General features: G+C 37.5%; 1 protein-coding gene across 1 annotated transcript; it reads left to right on the top strand.

The window, feature by feature from the left end:
- The first annotated feature begins 5,832 nt into the window (after positions 1-5,832).
- On the top strand, positions 5,833-11,984 carry LOC133741415 (glutamate receptor 2.8-like). The gene is made up of 6 exons (XM_062169316.1): positions 5,833-6,027; positions 7,112-7,255; positions 9,023-10,350; positions 10,446-10,758; positions 10,889-11,295; positions 11,427-11,984. The coding sequence occupies exons 2-6, from the start codon at positions 7,147-7,149 to the stop codon at positions 11,979-11,981; spliced, it is 2,712 nt and encodes a 903-aa protein (XP_062025300.1). The 5' UTR covers positions 5,833-6,027; positions 7,112-7,146; the 3' UTR covers positions 11,982-11,984.
- The last annotated feature ends 11,666 nt before the right edge of the window (positions 11,985-23,650 follow it).

Genomic DNA, 23,650 nt, shown 5'->3' on the forward strand with positions numbered 1-23,650 from the left:
AACTTTGAACAAGATATGCAACAATTCAGAGTTGTACACAAGAATCACAATCAAATTCAAAAACCCAGCTACTAAATTTAGAGCAGAACCTGTTCTCGGGTGGAGGAATGGGTGTTCAATTGGAGGGCAAGGGCGGCGTTGGAAGCGAGGGAGTGAGCCCGGAAGAAGGAAGAAGAAAGAGATAAAAACGAAGGAAAAAAAATAACAGAAAAAAAAAATTTATTAAAAAAAAAAAACTGAGGGCATAATGGACATTTTGGTGTCAAAAATTGACGTCCTGTACTGATAGTGGGTCGAGTTTCAGATTTCGTGTACCGAAATGTTTCCAAACCTTTATGTATAAGAATTATTAGTGGCCTTTACTTGGTGTACTGTTTGCGAAATTTTCCCTAATGGAATTGGATTAGTCAAAATTAAATTGGACTTTAGAACAACTAATTTCCATGTTTTAGGATTACATGGGAACACGACTGCTGGGGTGAGAGAAGAGCACGACTTCTGCCTAGGCTTTTGCGAGCTTCTTCTCGTCCTGTGGCGCTCCAGTGTCAGCGCTGGCTCTGCCTCGCCGACGTTGTGACGCTGCCGGCCGGGTATTGATGGTTATGGTCCTTTTGGCTTTGAGGCTGGCTATATTCGGGCTCGCCAGTGTCGGTCGGTGAGGTCTGGTTCGTCGCTCTCTGCGCTGAGCGACCGTGGGCACCGAATCAAGGACGAAGCGGGCGGCGTGGGCTGGTGATCCAGGTAGCGGTGATGGCTTCTTCAGAGGGGTTTCCGGTGGCGGCTTGAAGGTTGGGATCTATCGTTTGGACCCACGTCTGGCTGTATTGGTGTCTTCTCTGTGGTGGTGGCATCGCCGTGGTGGTGATCTTCCTTGATACGGGCGGCAGTTTCTCGACCACGGTGAGTCGTGGTGGTGGGATCGTCGTTGTGTGCGTGTGGCAGGTGCACAGGGAAGTGGAGGCTGGGCTGGGCTGGGCCAGGCTGGTTTGGGCCTTGGATATTGCTTTCTTTTGGGCCAGTTGGACTGTTGCATGAGTTTTCTTGTTTTTTGTTTCAATAATTCCCTTATTGGGTGCTATAGGCCTTGGCCTTGTATACCTTGTTTCTCTAGGACGTTACAATGTGCCCAACGATCAGTACTGATGTACACCATCAGGGTCTTAGGCGGATGTACTGGTTTTTTTGGTGTTGTAGCTTCTTAGTGTTCAAGGCGCAGTAGTCTCGGCTAGTAGTCATTTTTTATGTGCATTCAGTGCACTACTTGAGCAATGATTGTAATATGAGGGGTGTTTGTACCCTTCATGCTTGACCGAGTGAGGTCGTATGATTTTATATCAATGGATCAGTCTTCCGTTCCCCTCAAAAAAAAAAAAAAAAAATTCCATGTTTTAGGGCACAATTATGTATATGAATTATGATCCAACAGTATGTATAGTTAACGCTACAAATTCCAATATTATCCATGATTTTCTAATTCTATAAGTATGAATAATATTTTGAATACCTTTGTATTTTCATTCATTTTCAAAAGTCCTAATTGAATACCCCTAGACTTTGGTGGAATTCATGAAGTCTTTAAAAATCATAATTGAATACCCCAAGATTTTCTTGGACTGCTAAAAGTCTATATATATATATATATATATATATATATATATATATATATATATATATATATATAGGGAACAATTCTGTTTATTCCCTGAACTATGACTCTGTCATCGTTTCAGTCCCTGACATTCTAATTTAATCTGAAAAGTCCCTGAGGTTACAATTTCCGTCTAATAGGTCCTCGCCGTCCAAATTCTCTGTTAACTGGCTGACATGGCAGAACAAGCCTACACCAACTCAGCGCCACGTAAGCGTGGTGGATGTTAAAATGTCGAGAATAACCTAGCCTCCCCTTTCAGTTTTTTTTTTTTTTTTTTTTTTTTTTTTTTCTGTTCTTTTGTTCTTGTTGCAATCTCTTCTTCCACTTGTTCATTTACCCAAACATGTGCTCATCACCTTGACTCCGGAAAGGAAAAGAAATTCAAGAACTTCATCTTCTTCTTCCTCTCAAATCATCATGTAGCGAACTACAACATAGTTAATAATCTTGATTCTCTATACAAGGGCACAACAATAGGCTTATAAAACGAAAGAACTATAAGTGCCTGGTATTAACATAACCCTCTTTGTTATAATGCAGGGCACCAACAAGCTTCTTCCCAGAATCTTGCAATTGGTGTCTCAAAGACGCGGAATAAACTACAACACCACCCACATTTAAGCAAGTCAAGAACAAGCCTCATCTTCCCAAAAAAGTCATATCACACACAAACTACAAAGAAGTTCATTCTTACTATCTTCACAGCTCAATCCAATAAGCAAGTCATGCCCATCCTTGGCTTTTGAATCAAATGCCTGACAAACCGGATTCGAATTACTAAAATGCAAGGCTTTAATAGGATCCTACATAGAAATTCCCAAACTGAATTACATAAACCTCCCAATTCAAACACCCAAAGACACAAACTTCTCAACCAAACACTGACTCATTCCGAGTCAACAGAACGCCAGAGGCCATGTTTGGGAACCTAAAATCGAAATTCATAAACGCGTTTTTGGGGTACCTGCGAAATTGTCTTGGAGTATGAATAAGGTAGCAGATTCGCCGGCAACATCTTCTCCGAGTGAAGCTTGTACTGGCTGTTCGGGGTCTTGAAATACGCCTTTACCAGGGACTAGGTTTACACCATCAGAAACGAGTCTGGTACCAACGAGTCGACTCGGTGAAGAATGCATAAACACCACTTTTTCTAAATCATCACCAAGATCTTCCTCCATAAGAGCATCGATCCCAAACGAAGCTCCAGTGGATCGTGTTTTGGAGCATAACAAAAACATCTTTCACCTTGAAGTCCCGAGCCCTCAGAAACTTGAGAAGAATCACACCCCAAATTGAAACCTCTTTGGAGAAATCGCAGATTGCGATATTTCCTTGGCTACTTCCTCTGCTTCCTTCACTGGATTCTCCTTAATTGATTTTGGTCTCATGGAGTGGGTTGTTTCGGATTCCCATACAAGAGTGTCTTCTTTAGTTTTGAGGTTAGATTTGATGAGAGGTAGAAGAAGGGCTAGGTGATGAGGCCGATGTTTGGGTTTGAGGAAGAACTGAAGAAGAGATTGCAGCAAGAACAAAAGAACAGAAAGGAGAAAAAAAGAACAAACAAAAAAAAAAAAGCTGAAAGGGGAGGCTAGGGTTATTCTCGACATTTTAACATCCACCACGCTTACGTGGCGCTGAGTTGGGGTAGGCTTGTTCTGCCACGTCAGCCAGTTAACGGAGAATTTGGACGGCGAGGACCTATTAGACGGAAATTGTAACCTCAGGGACTTTTCAGATTAAATTAGAATGTCAGGGACTGAAACGATGACAGAGTCATAGTACTAGTACAGGGACTAAACAGAATTTTTCCCATATATATATATAACTTTGCTCAGGTGCGGATATCCGCACCTAAGAAAAAAGGTACGGATTTCCAGTTTTGACCCACTTTTCGATCATATTTTCACATCTTAACCGTTCAGTTTTTAGGTCCAAATGTATAGATCACCTCTGCAAAATTTCAGCTAAATTGGTGATCGTTAAGGCATGAAAAACTGCAATTTACACGAACGAACCGAATCTGCCAAACCGGAACCGTTTGTGTACATTGTTGTAAATTGCAGTTTTTGATGCCTTAACGATCACCAATTTGGCTGAAATTTTGCAGAGGTGATCTATACATTAGGACCTAAAAACTGAACGGTTAAGATGTGAAAATATGATCGAAAAGTGGGTCAAAACCTAAAATCCGTACCTAAGAAAAGCTGCGGACGTCCGCAGTGGAGAAGCGCAATGTGACTGTCATATATATATATATATATATATATATATATATATATATATTTTGAATAGGGTTGATTTTATTAATAATCAAGTCATGAAAAACAGGCCAGAATCGAAGAGAACTTACATAAGGTTCCGGGACAAACCGGATAACCTATCTAAGCCACAACTAAAGTCATTAAAATCTAAAGGGATGCTTGCTGAACAGCAAGAGTAAAACTACCCAAATAATCTCGCCCTCTAAGGAAAATATTAATCTTGTCTAATCTGCCAGGCATGCAATTGTGGTACAAATATCAACTAGAAACGTCTTTAAGAAGCATATAGAAGTTACCCCTACTGCAAAGGCTTGAGTCCAGAATGTCTTGTTTTTGTTTAACCCTAAATAAGTACTTTTTCCTTCCCTTCGGGGTCAGAGCTACTACTTGCTTCAGAGGCTTCAGCATCCAACAACCTCGGTCTCAGGTTGGTCTTTATGCTTTCCAATTCTCGATCATGAACCCTGGGCTTGTTCTTGTGACCCCTAGGGTGACCCCTCTTCTTCAGAGTCTTCTAAACAGTAACCAGGACCTCCACCAGTTCTCCTAGATGAAATTTGGGAGGTATCACCGCCAAGCTAGGCTTTAGCTGCTTCTCATACTTCCCCCATGGTACCATTTACGCACCCCTAACACTTTTGGGTAATTAGCAACCTCAGGCCCATGCACAACATCATGAGTGGTCCCATCTAGCCTAGTCTCCAGCCCAGCAGATTCAGCTGCAACCAGCCCAAGCTCCACAAGCCCCTCAGCCGGACCCACAACCAACTTCATCGCAGACCCAGGTCCACTATCCCTCGGCCCAGCAGGAAGCCCTAATTTTAAATTAAGGTTTCCCGCAAAAAAATTGGGAACATTTGCCTCCTTCAGCCTAATCGCTGACCTGCACCCAGGTCTCGAACCCATAGCCCCGTCTGTCCAGCCTAAGCCCCGACCGACGGCCGGTAGCACCTCAGACTGGCTCGACAACCAGTCTTCGAAAACTTCAGCCACCACCAGCTCTGCATCTAACGCGACATCAGTTTCCCCTGACGTCATCAACACTGTTAATACCCAATCGCATCTACCCAAGCCATGATCAAAGAAACCACAACCTCGACCAATGCCATGACATTTCTCGTATCTCAGCTCCAATTCCACCGCCACCTCTACCGAAAATGAGTACGTACGTCGAGCCCATATACGGTGGCGTACGTCGTGTACAACACGAATCCTCTGCACAGGATCCTTCCTCTGGAATGCAACATGATCGTGTCATACAAAGAGGCCCAAGGCGTTCCCGATTAGGGTTAAGGCATGGTCATGCGCAACCCTTTCACGGCCACCCAAACCTCCATAGAATTCAGTGAAATTTTTTCCGGATCCCGGATTTTATCATAGTTTGCCAAGAGAAGCATGAAGTTGTTAAAGAACCAAGGTCCACCATATAGGACGTGGTCTTTATCTCCTACTCCTTGAATTGAAATACGAAAATCCCTCCTTCCTCTTCATGGATCAGAACACGGTCTTTCAAGCCCCAAATGCAGGAAATTGCCACCGAAAACGACTGAAGCAATACCCATTTCTCAGAAAGCAACTGGCCAAAGACATTGAAAAAAGGGTCCTAGATTGCATCCTCGCCCCAACAAGATGCACGATAGCCTCCTCAGCCGCCACCACAATTCGGAGCTTGATAAGTTTCCCCGCTAGAGAGAAACCCTAGCAGAGAGAAAAAGTTGACTTTTGCGAAGAGCCTATATTAAATACATCCAGATTTTTAAAAAAAATTTACTAATTTCATATACAATATGTCCCTTAAAGTTAAATATATTTTTATGGTAGGGTTAAAATTATGTTTTGGACTGACAAATTAAGTAACAAAATCCGCTCGGGGCATCCTTGTCGTTTCCAGACTAAAACGGCAAACATATTCAACCCGGCGAAAAAGTGGAACAATCTCGACACTGTCACAAACCCCAAGCAGTTCTAAATTTGACCCTTTTCAGAGATGAATTTCAGTTTCAGCTCCCACATCTTCGATGGCACTACTCTTCTAACTTTCACCGTTGGCAAAGGCATGGACTTACACCCCAAATTGGGACACCTTTACTCTCCTCTTACTTTGATTCCTCTCAGGTATTTTTCTCCTACTAAATGGGTGTTTCTTGTTTAGGTTGAGCATTCTTGTTATTCTTGTTAATGTCAATTAACTTATTAGACCCGCGTCTCCTCAAGTAGTTTAGATTTGTTGGTTGCACTTGTTTTGTCACTTTAAGGACTAAATTACCCAAGTAAGAGCTTCTGTCTTTGTCAATATTAAAAACTGTTATTGGGTGCTTTCAAATGTACCGTAATTTGACGGATTCTTTCCTCTAGGACTTTGGAATTCCACCATCTTCATACGATTATAAGTTTATTTTTCAGATGAAAGCTAATTTCTTATACATGATATAAGAAGATTCATACCATTTTATATATTAGATAGATATGTCAGTGTAGACTAACAAAATTGTTCCGAAAAGTTTATGTGGAATAGAGAATGGCTTTGAGATTAACATGGTCCAGGTTCGTTTTATAAGCACAAGTTGTATGGTACAGGTTCATTTTATAAGCAGAAGTTGTTTGGTTTTGGTCAAGCCACCGGCAGATGAAATGTCAGAAAGTTGGAAGTTCGCTCAGTTTACAGGAAAAAGACTAGTAGAAGCAAATAAGGGGAAAAGACAAGTTTATAATTCTATATCATGCAAGTTACTAGAACTCATAGCTAGAAAGACTTGAGTCTTCAGACCAAAAATTAAAAAAGAAAGACCGGAGACTCCTGTTAGACGGTTCTGCTTTTTAGTCATTGCCACACTGTTTCTTGTGCTAATTTGATCACATTAAAATAAATAAGAGTGTTGTATGATTCTTTTAGTATGTTTATGCTGTTTGGATTAGGTGCTACTTGATATATTGCGGTAAAAGACATTCTTTAATTTCCCGGGACTTTCGATTCCTGTTTCCACTTCTTATATAAATAGAGTTCAACCGTTTAAATGAAAGTACAATTGCTGCTCGGAAGATTAATCTCCTATGCTCATGAAGAACCATACAAATATCAATATCACCCTTGTCCCTTTTATATTTTTCTTCATTCTATTTTCATGGATTTTCATGACCTTGAGTGCACAGAACACAACTATTCAAGTGAATGTGGGTGTTCTTCTTAACTTTAATTCAGGGAGTGGAAAAAGTGGGAACGTTTATTTGAGTTGCATGAAGCTGGCCCTCTCAGACTTCTATGCATCCAATCCTCACTACAAGACTAGGTTGGTTTTGCTCCCAAGAAACTCCAAAGGAACTGTTGTTGGTGCAGCTGCAGCAGGTTCTCTCTCCTTATCTGACTTTCAACCTTATATGCTCGTAGCTAGCTATTTCAATTGAGATATTTTTCTTACATAGTTAATAAGTATATGGTTGCTCTATGTCAATGGAGGTATGTTCATCCGTTTTCAAGGTAAAGTTTGTACATGGATTCCGTTTGCTGTAGCCCTAGTACTATTGTGCACTTAACTAAACCTACTAATCCCAGTTAATTAAGATGAATGTACATAGCTCATTAAACTCTTTGAGATTAATATGTCAGTTTATTGGATTTACTTGGATCATCTGTTTTTTTTTAATGCAAATAAATTTTTTTTTAAGTTATTAAATTTCCTAACTAACTAGCTATCGGTCGGTCTATGGTATTTCTCTGCAAAATGTCATTAGAATTCCTAAAAGAATATGTACTAAACTACTAGTCCTTCCTATTGAAACTCCTTTTCTCTTCCTTCGCTCACTGGAGGCTGCGTACGAATTTCTAATGAATATCATCCTACAAAATTTAGTCTAAAAACCTAATAGATAATGTCAAAATCTTGAACACAATTAGATATGAGGCATATGCTACTTTATCTTTTTTTTTTTTTCTTTTTTTGTCGATGTGCTATGAATTTATTTGGAAGGCATAAAGAAGTTCTCTTTTGGTCAATTATCGATTGATTCAAATCATTCAATATATCTTGTTTAATTATATGATATTATAATGTTTCTGTGGTGTGTAAATGTAAAACGTACATGTGTTACATTTACGTAATTTAGACTGTTTTTTTTTTTCTAAAGGTTTAGACTGTTTATTTAGTTATCAAATTAATCTGCATGTTGTTCACTTCAATATGGTGTTTTAGTTAAGATTGAAAAGGAAATCATGGTTCCTTTTCAGTTATTTTTCAACGGAAATCATCCGTATGTTCTTCATTTTTTTAATTTTTTTTTGCTTGACCGGAAGGCGCGCAGTTGTAGTTGAGGCTTTGTTTCTTTAGGTGATTTGTCTACATCATTTAAATATATATGGTATCTTCTTTTGAGCTTCCGCCCTTTTTGTTGTTGCTTGTGGACCACTTGTCCACCTTTATTGAATCATTTTTCTGATCAATAAAATTTGTCTCTTTTCAAAGAAAAAGTAAATTAATTACTAAATGCTCTCCCTAGAGCTAAAAGGGTTTCACAATTTTGAAGAAAGCAAAATGCTATTATTTTAAAATATACTGATTCACGAAACAATTGAGTTTAGAACCTACCCAATTATTTCTTTTTGTTGGATAGGGGCTTTTTTTTCTCCTAGTTTTTTGATATTTTTGTTTGATCTCGCTCTTTTTTTTCCTTCTTAAAGTACTGCTGTAGTATTCTGGTGGTTTGTCTCCCACTTTTGTTTTCTTAGACGTGCCATCTTTAAAATACAATCTTCTACATATCTAGTGATTTCATGTTGTTGATCTTGCTCTTAATTGTTTCCAGAACACATTGGGTTTTGCAGTTTAAGGGATAACATGTTTCAGTTTAGGATCTTCGTATTCAATAATATAAATGGATAGATAATTGACTACAGTTTTGGCGTTGGTGATCTCTCTCTCTCTCTCTCTCTCGTTGTACACAAATGTTTCTCTTAATAGAAGCTATCAAATAATATGTTCAAATAGAATCTATCAAATAATATGTTCTCCTTTTCATCAATACAGCTGTAGATCTCTCTCTCTCTCTCTCTCTTGTTGTACACAAATTTTTCTCTTAATAGAATCTATCAAATAATATATTTTTAATCAATACACAGCTGTACATCTGATAAACAATGCAGAAGTCCAAGCAATCATAGGGCCTGGAACATCAATGGAGGCAAAGTTTGTTGTTAATATGGGAGACCAAGCTCAAGTGCCCATTTTGACTTTTTCTGCATCAAGTCCTTGTCTTACTTCACTTGGGAGCTCTTTCTTTTTCCGACTTACACAAAATGACTCAATCCAAGTGAAAGCCATAAGTGATATTGTACAGAACTTTGGATGGAGACAAGTTGTTCCCATCTATGAAGACACTTCTTATGGGGAGGGAATCATACCGTTTCTAATCGATGCCTTGCAAGCAGTTGACGCTCAAGTTCCCTACAGAAGTGTAGTTTCTCATATAGCCACTGATGATCAAATTGAAATTGAGCTTTACAAGTTAATGACGAGGCAAACTAGAGTCTTCATTGTTCATATGAATCTTGATATGTGCTCTAAGTTATTTGCCAAGGCAAAAAAGATTGGAATGATGAGTGCAGGTTATGTTTGGATCACAACTGGTGGGATATCTAATCGTTTAAATTCGATGAGTTATTCAGACCTAAATTCCATGGAAGGTGTATTAGGTATACAAACAGACATTCAAAGAGCACCAAAGCGTAGAGACTTTAGAAAGAGGTGGGAAATGAAATTCCAACAAGACTATCCAAAATTAACCAAGGTTAAGTTGGATGTTTATGGATATCAAGCTCATGATGCTATCTTTGCACTAGCTATGGCAGTCGAACAAGTTGGACATACAAGCATTGAATATCAAAAGGCGAGTGATTCCTTCAAGGCAACAAATCTTGATGCCCTTAAGGTATCTCAGTATGGTCAAAAACTTGTTCGAGCTCTGTCTGGTACTAAATTTGAAGGTTTAGCTGGAGATTTCAATGTCGTAGAAGGGGAGCTTCAGTCATCAACTTATAAGATAATTAATGTAATTGGTGTTACGACCAAGGACATTGCATTGTGGACTCCAGAAAAAGGAATGGTTTCAACAAACACAAGCAAAACTTGTACTAATTCCAAGTGCATTTTTGGAACCATTAAATGGCCAGGTGATTCTTTCTCTGTTCCTAAAGGATGGGAAATTCCAACTAATAGAAAGAAGTTGAGAATAGGAGTTCCTGTCAAGGATGGTTTCACTGAGTTTGTTAAGATCACGAAAGATCCTTACACTAATACAACGGCTGTCACAGGGTTCTGTATTGATGTTTTCCATGCTGCAGTGAAATTATTACCGTATCATCTTCCTCATGAGTTCATTCCTTATGAAAATTCTAGTGGCTCGATGGCTGGGACTTATGATGATTTGGTCTATGAAGTATTTCTTGGCGTAAGTTTTTATCCAAGACTATGGAGTTTCAATTTTTAACTTAACTTTATTTTGAAAGAGAGAATTCAATTAATTTCTTTTGTTTAATTTGACAGAAATTTGATGCTGTTGTTGGAGATACAACAATTAGAACAAACAGATCCTTGTATGTTGACTTTACAATGCCATACACTGAATCTAATGTAGGAATGGTTGTGCCAATCAGAGACAACAAAAGCAAAAATGCATGGATCTTCATGAAGCCTTTGACATGGGGCCTTTGGTTGACAACTTTGTGTTTCTTCATCTTTATTGCTTTTGTTGTTTGGGTGTTGGAACATCGAATTAACGAAGATTTTCGGGGTCCTCCTTCACACCAAGTTGGAACAAGCTTTTGGTTTTCTTTCTCAACCATGGTTTTTTCACATAGTAATTATCCGTGACTTCTCTCTAGCTAATTGCGAATCTGAAATTCAACTGGATTTGAATTCATAAATTTTTTTTCTTTCCTTCAAACTTCTGCATATATTGATTGATTGTTAACAATTTTTGGTTACAGGGGAGAGAGTGGTCAGCAACTCGGCTAGATTTGTGATGATTGTTTGGGTATTTATTATGCTCATAGTGACACAAAGCTACACAGCTAATCTATCGTCCCTATTAACAGTCCAACAACTCCAGCCCACTGTTACTGAGTTAAATGATCTTTTAAGGAATGGCGATATTGTCGGATACAGCAAGAATTCTTTTGTTCGTGAGATCTTGATTGGAATGGGTTTTAATAATACCAGGCTCAAGGAAATTAATTTGGTGGAAGATGGTGATAAAGAACTCACAAAAGGTACTGCGAAGGGTGGTATTGCTGCTTTTGTTGGTCAAACCCTAGGCTTGGAGATTTTTATTGCAAAGTACTGTTCCAAATACATCATGGTTGGACCTATCTCCAAAACTAATGGGTTTGCCTTCGTAAGAATTTTCTCTCCTCGTACTGTTTTTGTTATCGTTATCGTTATGCAAGGTTTAAAAGTCCTAATAGTAGAATCTTATAGTGTCAACTCGTTTGTGTAATCCTTTTATTTTTTAATGTGACTTTGCAGGTGTTCCCTAAAGGTTCATCTCTTGTAGCTGATATGTCGAGCGCAATCCTAAATGTGACCGAAGGAAAGAATATTCTAAAGATTGAGGCCAATTGGATTGAGAAAGAAAGAAATTGTCAAGACTCAAGTTCCGGCAATATCTCTGGCAACAGTCTTGGCCTTGATAGCTTTTGGGGACTATTCCTTATTGCCGGGGTTGCTTCTGTATTCGCTCTCATCATATTTTTTACTTCCTTCCTTTACAAGCATAAGCATGTCTTGATGCCCCCTGATTCAACAGCTTCTACCTGGAGAAAGATTCGTGCCATATTTGAAACTTTTGATGATAGAGATGCCAGCTATTATACTTCTAGAAGTAGTCAACAGTCGAAAAAATTCACTGGTGTTGGCCATCATGGACTGGATGCATCACAGGCTAGCAACTGGCCGGAAAGTCCGTTCAGCTATACAAACCATGGAGATCTTGATTCTGTATTTGGAGGTCAACAAACACCATCTACTGGTGGAGTATCTCCGGAACCAGTTCCAACTATTAAGCTTGCTATTACTATTTAATGAATGCATGCATCAAACTCGCAAAATATATGATATTAATTCAGTAAAGGAAAAAAAAAAAAGTTTATTTCTGAAGCATGTGTGCTTGTTGATTAATTGCTTTGTTGCTTAGCTTACGTTAATAGACGAGTTTGTGAGTGTTACATAATTCAGATCATTATCACATTTGTTCAGGTCTATATCACAAGACAACTAGGAGAAGAATGTTTAAGATTTAAGCTATGTGACTGTCGCATCCCAATTTTCCAATGATTGTTGGTAAAGCTTGGTCCACCCCAACCACTGGCCATGCCCTATAGAACTTTCAGTCAAAACAAAGACTTCAGTCGGAGGTCACACAAAGTTTTTTTTTATTTTTTTTTTTACATTGAAGGGAAATCAAATCCCAATCCAAATTTTGCTAATCTCTTTCAAATACTAAAATAGATAATCTGTACATTCAACTACAGAGTACATATAGGTGCATCGTATATCCCCCTGATTCTATATTAAAAGAGAAATATTCACTACTAATGCGCACATTTTGGTGCCAATGCCAATTTCATACGTACCCAGACTCCCAACTCTATCAATGTGATACCTGAAGTCTTATTTTGATATCGACGACATGTCTCCATCCAATTTCCGTGACGGCTCCGTTAAAAAGATGACGTGGCAAGCACGTGGAGACCAGAAAAAGGATAAATGACCAATTTACCCTTTTCTTAAAAATTCACCATCAGTGCCCACATTTTGGTGCTAAGGCCAATATAATACTCAGACTCCCAACACTATCAATGTGATACTCGAAGTCTTATTTTGATATCGACGACATGCCTCCGTCCAATTTCCGTGACGGCTCAATTACATAAACACAAAAAACTCAAACTAAATGGGTTGAAAATTACAAACTCCAACAGCTTCTCCATAATTTTTGTATAATAGGGAAGCAAAAGTAAAAAATTTAAGCAATTTTTCTTCTCTAACTCCAATAGATTCCTTATTTTACAGCAATCTGTAAAATCTTCATAATTCTTCCTTAAAATTTTAGAGAGAGCTGTAAATTTAGGGAATTTTGTTTTCTCTTTCCTTACTATCCCTAAAATTAGGATAGTTATAGAGAATCTGTTGGAGCAAAAAATGCTCACTTTTCCCTAAAATGGGAAGTTATTGGAGTTGACTTCAGTCTTCGCTGCTTTGCCCTCTAAGGTTTTACCACTCTTTCCTCTCAGTAATTTTTCAAATTTCGTTCGAGAAATTAAAGTAGTCGCTGCTGGGATCCCTCTCTCTCTCTGGCGGTCGCCCGCCGTCCTCGGCCGAATTGGAGCACTGATCTCCGACGCTAAGGACTCCTATATCACAATCGGACCGAATTGGATTTCTTCAATTTCAGAAATGGCTCTCGCTGTTGCTTCTTCTTCATCAATCTCTGCTTGGACCTTCTCCTCTGACCTCAAAGGTGCACGTTTTTTATGCTGATAAGATTTTTTGATTCACTTTGGAAATTTGAATTGGCTGAGTTAGGGTTTTCGATTAACAATTAAGATTGAGATTGTTTCCATGTTGGTGCAGTTTACCCCAAAAGAATGTTAGCGATGTATGTACGTGCTACTATAGTCCATGATTTGGAAGCTGACCAATCTACAGTGTGAAGCTGGGCCATAATTTCATTTTGACAGCCAACTTTGAAACAATAGATACCACAAGGTATGATGCACTTGTAGTCCCTGAGCTAGGTTTTCATTATCGACATGGAGTATAAATTGGTTTTCTTGTTCTGAACAATTGATGTTTAAATCTGACATAGAGAAAATTACTTACCTAGTTAGGAAAAGTTGCTAACTTAATTAGCAAAAGGTACTTCAGCAGTTAAAGAGAGCTATATATTGACCTAGTTAAAGAAAGCTACTGATATAGTTAGAGAAAACACACTCACTATAAAAGCAAGTTTAATGGGTACATACTCTGTCCTTCTGGAAAGCTATGCTAGTAGCTTCTTATATCTCTACCAGTAGCTTTCCACAACTAGGTCAGTAGCTTTGCACATTTTGTTAATAGTTTTGTGTCTTGACTGTGTTTTTTTTTTTTTTTTTTCCATCAAGTTGATAAAGTGGATGCTTACTGGCTTGCTATCTTCAATTTTCATTAAAATCAATCTTGATCATACTTTAATCACAATCAATAGCTATGCTACTAGCTTTCTATAACTATTCTAGTTGATTTGTATAATTGTGATAGTAGCCTTCTGTATTTTGATTTTGACTTTGATTTTTGTTTTTGTTTACCTAATTGAAGGTCGCAAGAGAAGGAATATAATAAAGTGTGGTTGGTGTGGTGCTGTGGGGTGCCAAAACAAGAAAACATGTACAAAGCTAATTGAAAACTAGCAGTAGCACTTCAACAGTTGGAATAGCTTTTTACAACATTTGGAGTGGGCTTTTACAACATTGGCAGTTTTTTTCCATTAACATTGGTAGTAGCTTTCTACAGTAGTGGCAAAGTTTTTTAGAACATTGGCAATAGCTTTGTACATTGTTTTTGTACTGTGTGTTAAATTTCGATAATGCTTTACATAGTTTTCAGATTTTTCACTATAACAATTGATTGATTTTGGGACATCTTACATTTTGTACTTTGTAACTATAGTTATTCGCTGACAGTATTAAGATCAATAACATTCTCAATATACCATTATCAGCACTCAGTAATAACATTTTCAATAAAACAGTAATTATATAGCTACCATTTGTGAATATTAATCTAGATTATATGATTCTCAATATTTGAAATAGATATAAAATGGATAAGAACTTGAAAAATAGCATTTTCAATGTTACACTAAAAATAGACATTAATTTACATCTTTTAGTTGAAAACAAAATAGACCATACACTGTTATGACATTGTGAAAGCTGTCGCCAAAACAAAGCTACCGTCAATAATCAAGAAAGCTACTGTCCATACTTTAGAATGCTACTATATACATTACAAAAAGCTATTGTCAGCAGTTATCCTCTGTATGCTTTATCTGAACACGAACCCTTGCTAATTGATGTTGTAAGCTCTTAATACCTCAAATATAGCTACACCTGATGTTGATACTCGAAAATCATATGACAAATTAACACGTCGCTACAACCAAAACTAGCATGAACACGCGATTTTGGTAAAGTTCTATAATTTTGTAGGATTTTACATTCATCTTTCAATTCAAACCCGCCAAGCAAAACATACCCTCAATGTGGACCAATAAAGGGATATCCTTTTCTTTCTTAAACCATGAGCTCAAAATTCTCAAGGTTCCTCGTCCACTTCATTTCAAATTTTGTGCCCCTGCAGCTGCATCTGCTGCAACCTTTGTCGACTGCTGCAGTGACTTTCTCTTTCTCCCAAAACTTTATCTCTCAAGTAAGCATTCCTTTCTAAGATATTAGGGCAAAGACACCTTTGCAAATTTCCAAAATGGTGAGGCTATCAACCTTAACACGCACTATGCCAAAAACTGCATCACACTACACTTTTTAGACAATGAAAAAAAAAGTTTCGTTGTGTGATCACTGAAACTGCTTCACACAACAGGTTTAATGAGATTGGCGTTGTATAAGGAGGTCGTACATCAATTTTTTTGGGTCCAAGATTATTGTACAACAGTTTTAAGGATTTGTCTGTTGTCTAAATGTAAAAAAAAATTCCCCCTCACCTTGCTCAAATTTGGGTCGAAATTTTGACTCACCTTGCACAACAGTATTGTTGTATATGTTGTATGAGAGTAAGTTGCAAAATAACATACAACGCATTTTTTTGTTTCCGTTGTGCAAGTTTGGAAGAAAATCACATGTACCCCAAAATGTGAGTGAGTAGCCCCAAAAAGGCCAATATTTGAGTGAAATGCTGGTACACGATAGTAAGCTCCTACAACGGAATGCCTATTTTTGTTGTGTGAATGACCAAATGTGCGATGGTAATTCTAGGCGGGAGAAAGGAGTTTGTGATTTGCACCAGGCGGGAGGATAGTTAAAAGTCCTTGCGCGTTTTTTCATCAAATAAAAAAGAGAAAACTCTTTCAGTTCTTTTCTTCCCGACCCCTTCACTCCTCTCTCTCTCTCTCCTCTCTCCTCTCTCTTCTCTCTATTCTCTCGGTTCCAATCTCAGATCTCTTCATTTATCAGTGGCATCTCAGTTAGCCCTAGATGTTGATCTGGCCTCTTCCTTCCTCAATGTCTACATCTCTCTCTCTATCTCAAACCTAGGCCCATGACACAGCGAACAGCCAAATCGGAAACCCACATCGCCTTTCTTACTTCTTCTTTTTTCCAGCTTCAATTTTCTCTCCGACTCATCCTTAACATATGCCCATAAACCCTAATTCCAAAACTCGCCCTATTCGCTGTAGCAAATTGAGAATTCATTTCAATGCAAAAGGAGACAAATGGGTAAGTTGCTCTTCCAAAATGGGTAAGTTGCTCTCCGAATCGATATTTTATTTTCTTCCTTGGAGATGGCCATTTGGGTTATCTCTCCATTAATCTCTGAGCAAAAAATTATGATATTTTCTTCTTCTTTTCTTTTGGGTAGCAGATTGGGAAGTGAAAAGTGAAATAAAAAACAATGAGAGTAAGAACATAGGGAAGCTTGTTACCATGTCGATTTATGTCGGGCCACTTTCATCCACTTCTAGGTATGGTCTCCATGGAACTGGTAATTCATTCTTTTGCAATTTGTTCTATTATCATGGTGACACGTTTGTAATTTGTACACTTATACATTAGTCATGAAATTCTTGTACCATTTTATTAGAGTGAGCATCTGAAAAGGAGTGAAGCATTGGAGAAGATTATGGTAACCTTGTTGATCATGTTTCTTGTTTCATTTCACTTGGTTATTGTCCTAAGCTGATGTTTATATACTTCTTTTTAATCTATCCACTTCCCATCTACAAAGGGCGCTAAAATTTGTTTTGTTTCTAGCTGTTTAGATAAAAGTCTTATGCAAAATCTGGAAAAAGTTATTGTTACCAAAAATGCTTTGGTACTTGGCTATATTGTCAAATACTTGTTAAATTGACTATGATGTTGTAGTCTGAGCTGGTTGGAAATGTGTTTCTTTTATTTCAAATTGCAAGTGTATGATATAGTGGCATAGCTTTGTAGATTTGATTAATGGGGTCTTGGGTTTTGTGGGCTTTACACATTAAGAGGGTATTTGAAGTCTATATCTTACGCATGTTATTAGGCTAATGCTGTTAAAATTATCTTTGCCTAGAGAGAAGGATGTGTACCCATGATAGTAGGTTTGGGTTAAAAGGATGAGTAGCTTATGAGAGTTAATATTGGTTACCCCCAATGAGTTATTAGAATTCATGTTGTTTATTAGCTCCAGCACGTCATCGTTTGGTGCGTTTCTAGGTCTTAATGGGTTTTTTTAATTTAGTTTTGGGTTTTTCATTTGTGATTAGAAATGATGTTCTTCATTGCAATTCTGTGTGGAATTAGAATGATTAAGTGATTCTGGTTAGTTTGATTTGTATCGGAATTTGTAAAGAACCCTTATTTGACATGAAACTTGTGTTATTGAAATGGGTTTTATGTATGTGTAGGATGGCAAGCTGGTGCAGGAAATGTATATATTTGAAACTGAAATTGGAGAAGTTGGCAGCCGAGTACTATTCAAGGTAGTTTTGACACTTGATAGTTACTAAACTTCTATTAATGTTATAACCAATGTCATATGGAAACTGCAGAACATTGATATTTAGCTCTTTCGAAGCTATTCTACTTTGTGAGTTACTATCTTTGTATGCATTAAAAGTAGGTTTCCATTAACTTAAAACTTCATTCTTTTAGTTTGTAAAAACATGAAATGATTGTTGGGGAGCTTAATTAGGATAAAGTTTGAAAAGATGCATGTCCTGATGATATCCAGCCTTTTTGTTTCCAGAATGACCAGGGCCATCATTTTTAGTACTCTCTTGGTGATGATCTCCCGACCTAGTTTCCATATGCAGTATACAAAAGTGATTTGGGATTTCACCGTATTTGGTACAAGTAGATATATCTCGTTAATACCATAATAAAAAAGCACAAATGCAATAAGCTTTCCTTTCGATTCTTTTCTTTGTTGAATCCCCCTTCATCTTCCTTACCTTCCATAGGTTTGTGCACGTGCATGTTAGTTATTTATACATGTATTAATGTATGTATGCACTGTGATAATTCAAAAGCATGATATTGTAAAAGTAATAGTTGGTGTTGATGGAAATACACCTCCTGATCTTGTTATTTTATTTGGGCTACTTTTCTGTTCCTTTTGGTTGATGGAAATACACCTCCTGATCAGGTGATTTTCTTTGGTTACTTTCTCTTCTTCTTTTGGGAGGATTGAAAACTGAGTTGACATCTCAGTTTTAACTTTGAGTTCAATTAGTTCATGTGATATCCAATACCCGATTTTGACTTATTGTCTTTGGTTAGCTCTTTTCTTTCGTTCTTTATTTCTTACTCTTTTTTCTTTCTATTGTGTTATTTTTCCATATATATATATCTTTTGATTGTGGGAAGATTAGAAGGGCTGAGGGCCGACTAAATAAGGAGGGGAGGGGGACGGGAGAAAGAAAAAAAAACAAAAGAACAAAGAGAAGGAAAAAAAAAAAAAAAAAAAAGGAAAAACAAAGAAGAAGAGAGGATGAGGACGAAGAAAAAGACGGGAAAGGAAGGGAAGAGAGAGTTGGAGAGTTTGGGTTTTTGTCGAAGGCAACCATTTGGGTATCTCTGGATTTGAGGGGAGAGAAGCTAGAAGGTTTCTGTTGATTTTCAGAAGCAAAGATGAAGAATTGAGAATTTGATCTCTTAGTGAAGGGGTTTTGCTTTGAGTTGGGTTGGTTGTTTCCGTTCTGCTCTATGATTCGAAAAGCAAACTGTGGATGGAAGGAGGAGATTTAGGAGAGGTGTTTCAGCCTTTGTTATTCTTTTTTCTGCTATTCAAAGCTTTGAGCCTTTTGGGTTTTCCTTTTTTAGCTGTTCTTGTTTTGGGTCTGCTTAAGAACTGAGGTGAGTGACTGTTCTTTCTTGCATTATGTTTTATTTATGATTTTTCCTTGGCTGATTTCTATGTTAAATTGAGATGTTGGTGTGGGTCAATGAGTGATTTCGTACCTAGAAATATTACTTCTATTTATCTTTTATCATTGTTGGTTTTACTTTGGGATCTTTGACGTCTGGTAAAGCTTTTGATCTGTAAACTGTGGTTAGGTTGGGTGTTTGATATCATGAGTTTGGAATTGGTTTGAATTCTGATATCTTTCTTTCTGAGCTTTTGCTTTGTTATTTTATATACTTTGTATGGTGCTAGTTTGTATTGTTTACAGACGGAGATTTTGTCACTCTTCCTTTTTGTTTTTTTTTGAGTAATCATCTTGTATACCTTTGCGTCTGGCTTCTTCTTGTAAGATCTTGTAATTATGCTCTTTTGAAAACTCAACTATGTATATTTGCAAATGTAGAAAGGTACTGGAACTTTGAAATGGAGCAGTGTTTTAAATTCAAATATGAAGTGCTTTCACTTCCTTTTTGTTTCTTTCCTTCTGTTAGTCTTTTTCAGTTACGTTTGTTTATTTTGGTAGTCATTTGCATCTGGAAAAAAGACTTGATCTTATCCTGTGGACACAAGTGCTTAGTTCATAATAAATTCAGAGCATGTAAGATGAAAACCTATTTATCTTGTGAAAATTAACTTGAGTTGCTTTGCTTTGGAGTACACTATGCAGTCTGTGCTATCTCAATGACCCTTTTATGCTCTATGCTTCTTAATGTCCTGCGTATTGGATAAGTCGCATAGTTTTGGAGGCTAAGATTTTCTAAATCAACTTTTTGTCAAGTCATTTATGATTTTAATTATAAGACATAACTAATTCAGAAGGATAGGGATATGAAAAGTATTCCACCATGTTGTTATATCACAGGATGTCAAGTTAAAGTTTGAGCTTATCTAACAGTAGATATATCAAAGAGATTCTGCAAGTGAGTTTCAGTTTGGAACTCTTTTTTGTATGTTTTGAAGTAAAAGTGACATGGCATTGTATTTCGATAGTGATGTGATGCAATCTTATTGGTAATGGTTGGCTTTTGTTTACTCCAGGATAAATTGATTTGTCACTAAAAACTACTCTTCCTATATATTTGCAGGCAACATTGGAAGACAGAATGCTTTGGAACAATATGTGTATTGGCCTTTGATGTTCAAGTAGATAGGGCATATATGTATTAGAATGTAAAACGAGATCTTGAATGATTGGGAAATGCTCCATTTTAACATTTTTGGCATATGGAATGGATTGGATTACTCATTTGATGGCTTGCAATGTGTTTTCTTTCCAATTGATCACTGTTCATTATGTAAAATGGAGCTATATTTGCACAAAAGATAGCAAATGAAAATGATCGTACAACAGTTTTATAATGTAGCAAATGCAATCATTCATATCACACATCGGTTTTTAAAAAATCAGTGTCTTCTAATTTATACTCACACAACAGAAGCAATTGAACTCTGTTGTCCCAAATGTCAATCATACAACAGATATAGTCCAAGTACTGAAGTTTGAGGATCAATCAGACAGCACACAATATAAAAGTACGTTGTCTGGCAATCTTAATATACAACAGCTTCAAAGCAAGCAGTGTTGTCTGAAGGCAGCACCTCAACTGCTGCGCAGCTGCGCATGGAATCTGCCGAGCCATCTGTCGAGCCATCACACAACAGTTATAACATATACCCGTTGCCTGTTTGTTTCTCAGACAACTGTGTTCCACTGTTGTCTGAATTTTCAACAGACAACGGCTCGCTCTACAACGGTGGCACTCCAAATCACACAACAGTTTTTGTCTGTCGTCTAATAAGTTTTTTGGCATAGTGACGGTATCGATACTAAAATAACTTTGATAGTTATTCATATCTTCTCGTAGAGCGTGTGCATGTTTGATCTATATCTTGGAGGTATCCTTCTCTGAGTGTGTGTATTTCATGAACACATCTTTGTCACACTGAAAATAATCAAAGACAACAGTGAGAAAAGCTATAAAAAAAAAATATGCTGCTAAGATCTTGAAAATGCAATTGACAAATTTACTGCCAAAGACTAGATAAACTACTGGCAAAGAACACAAAAGTTACTAGCAAATAACATAAAAGCTACAACCAAGAATCATAAAAACTATTGCAAAAAAATAGGAAAACTATTGTCAAGCAACACAAAAGCTCCTATCATGCAACATAAAAGCTACTACAAAGACTAGGAATAGTACTCCAAAGACAAAAAAGCAATTGTCAAGCAATACAAAAACTATTGTAAAAAATTAGGAAAGTTATTGATAAGTACCACAAAAAACTATTGCCAAATACAAGGAATGGTACTCTCAAATAACACAAAAGCCAAAGCCATTAAATGTCACACGACTGAAGTACTAAGTAGTAGAATGTGAATGTTGTAAGAGTAACAATTATGCAGCATTCACCATAAGCATTTGTATTCAAATCTCCCCAAGCCTTTGTGCTACAATAGCAGCAACCAATGCAAAGCATGAGAACCGGAGCTTTGCTCCAACCAAGGAACACAACCTACTCGCTAGGACTAACAAAACTATTTCGAACGACTGAGAAAGCCACAACTAAAAAACATAAATTGAAAGTTACTCCCAAACACTAATAAACAGTGACAGGGACTGCCCTAAATTTCACCCTAAAATCTGAAGTGGCCCTACGGGACTCATCTTAGAAGAAATTCTACCAAAATTTGGCAGAACTTCCCCTAAAAGTGGACTACCCAAAACTTGTAGAAAGACATTTACACTTCTAATATTAAACACCATCCTCAACTCCTGGAGCCACCCTGCTCCCCAAATCACATCTCCCAATTCATAATACACAAGGCTTAACTTAACAACATTAATCCCACAGGTTATCATAGCAATTCTAAAACAAAAGGTATACAAGAATAAAAAGTAAAGAGGGTAAATGATCGATAGATCCTACAATGCAGAAGCAGTGACAACTATGCCTCAACTCCATGTATGTCCGACCTCAACTAATCTAGCCTGCAAACTGAGCAATTGAAACCAAAGGCCCCAGGGTTCCGTATTGAAAAATGCGTTAGAGTGAGTGGACAAAAATAAATAAATAAAATAATTTAAATGAAGCAAAGCTTTAATACTTTCCCACGTGTTCTTCCTTTAAAAACCTCGATGCATGCAACGTTGATAAAACATTTATCTTTAAATATGAGAATCTAGTAAAAACAAGCCAGCTCCGCTGGTTTAGTAAAATCAAACTATCTCCGCTAGTCAAAAATAATAAAATATAAGTAGGGGAAGATGATAGAAATACGAATGAGCCTCCCAGGCTCGGGTGATAACATCCTAAGCTAAAGTACTCCCACACTCCAGAATATACCCTTACGCCACGAAGGTGGGTAGGATGCTGGGATTTAGAGTTACCGCCACAAAGGCGGACAGGCTTCTGTGATCCCATCATGTCAGCACAAAGGCAGACTACATGCTAGCATGATAAATAATCACCCTAGGTATGACATGGGAAAACATGAGGAAAATCAAAATCAGTAAAGCTTCCCCAACTCTCAAAATAAAGGCACGAGTACGGTTCCCAACCGCACTATCTCATGATAAGAAATCAATAAATCAAAATTTTTTTGAGTCAATAAACAAATAAGAAAAGAAAATTCATCAATTCCAATAATGTCCTCATTTTGAAATATTCAATGGAAAGCTCAATGTCAAAACAAATAGTAAAGCAAAATCTTTCCCGAAAGTCAACATCGAAATGAATCACAAATAATATCCGAAATCATCATTAAAAAAAAATCCACGAGGTGAATTGAAATTAAATTTCGAAATCGAATCATATGCTCAAATTATAGTCCAAAACAAAATAACAAGCTCGATAAATAATACGATAATTAATTAAAGCACTGATTCGAGAAGTAATGCAGGCATCATTATTTAAAACAAAAGCCACTCACAGTATACGGCTAACGTGGCACCCAAGCATATGGATCCTCGTCAAGCGATGGGTTGGCACCTCGTTCTGTACAAAATTATATTTTGTAAACAACGATTCGCAAAATAATACCAATTCTAAAATGAAACCCGAAAACCCCTCGTAAACCAACATCTCCATTTCTTCTCGGATTCAACCCAAACTTCACCACTACAATCGATTCGTCAATTTAAAGACTCTAGGGCAGAATCGAGAGAAATCCAACTGTTGGATTCTCGTAAATCAACAACCGAAATATTAAACTTCGGAAATCCATAATCGATATCAAACTTTATCCGATTTTCACCAAATTTGTGCCAACAAGTTCTATACATTACAACCAATCCAACTAGCTAAAACAGAAGGCTAGAATCGGCCCTATGCGCCCCCACGCGTCACCAACAGTGGCCCACACTCCACCAGCCAACCCCCGAACCAGGTATCAACACCTATGCCAAAATATTCCTCTCTTCAAGCCCAACAACTTTCACAACTACAACAAAGCCTAATTTGAAGCCAAAAGTCAAAAATTTACCTCGAAAGCAAAGAGGGCTGATTTGGAACCCTAGAATTTCAAGGCTTTGATTCGTGCTCCACACTTCAAATTGGATCAAGAGGCTTGGAAGGATTGATGTGTGTTGCGA

The sequence above is a fragment of the Rosa rugosa genome, chromosome 3, assembly GCF_958449725.1.
Source record: "Rosa rugosa chromosome 3, drRosRugo1.1, whole genome shotgun sequence".
Taxonomy (NCBI): domain Eukaryota; kingdom Viridiplantae; phylum Streptophyta; class Magnoliopsida; order Rosales; family Rosaceae; genus Rosa; species Rosa rugosa.

Excerpts from the sequence above, each read along its gene's own strand:
- LOC133741415 (XM_062169316.1), top strand. The coding sequence starts at position 7,147 with ATGAAGCTGGCCCTCTCAGACTTCTATGCATCCAATCCTCACTACAAG. Across the intron at positions 7,256-9,022 it reads TGTTGGTGCAGCTGCAGCAG|CTGTACATCTGATAAACAAT; the intron begins GTTCTCTCTCCT and ends ATCAATACACAG. Across the intron at positions 10,351-10,445 it reads TCTATGAAGTATTTCTTGGC|AAATTTGATGCTGTTGTTGG; the intron begins GTAAGTTTTTAT and ends TTAATTTGACAG.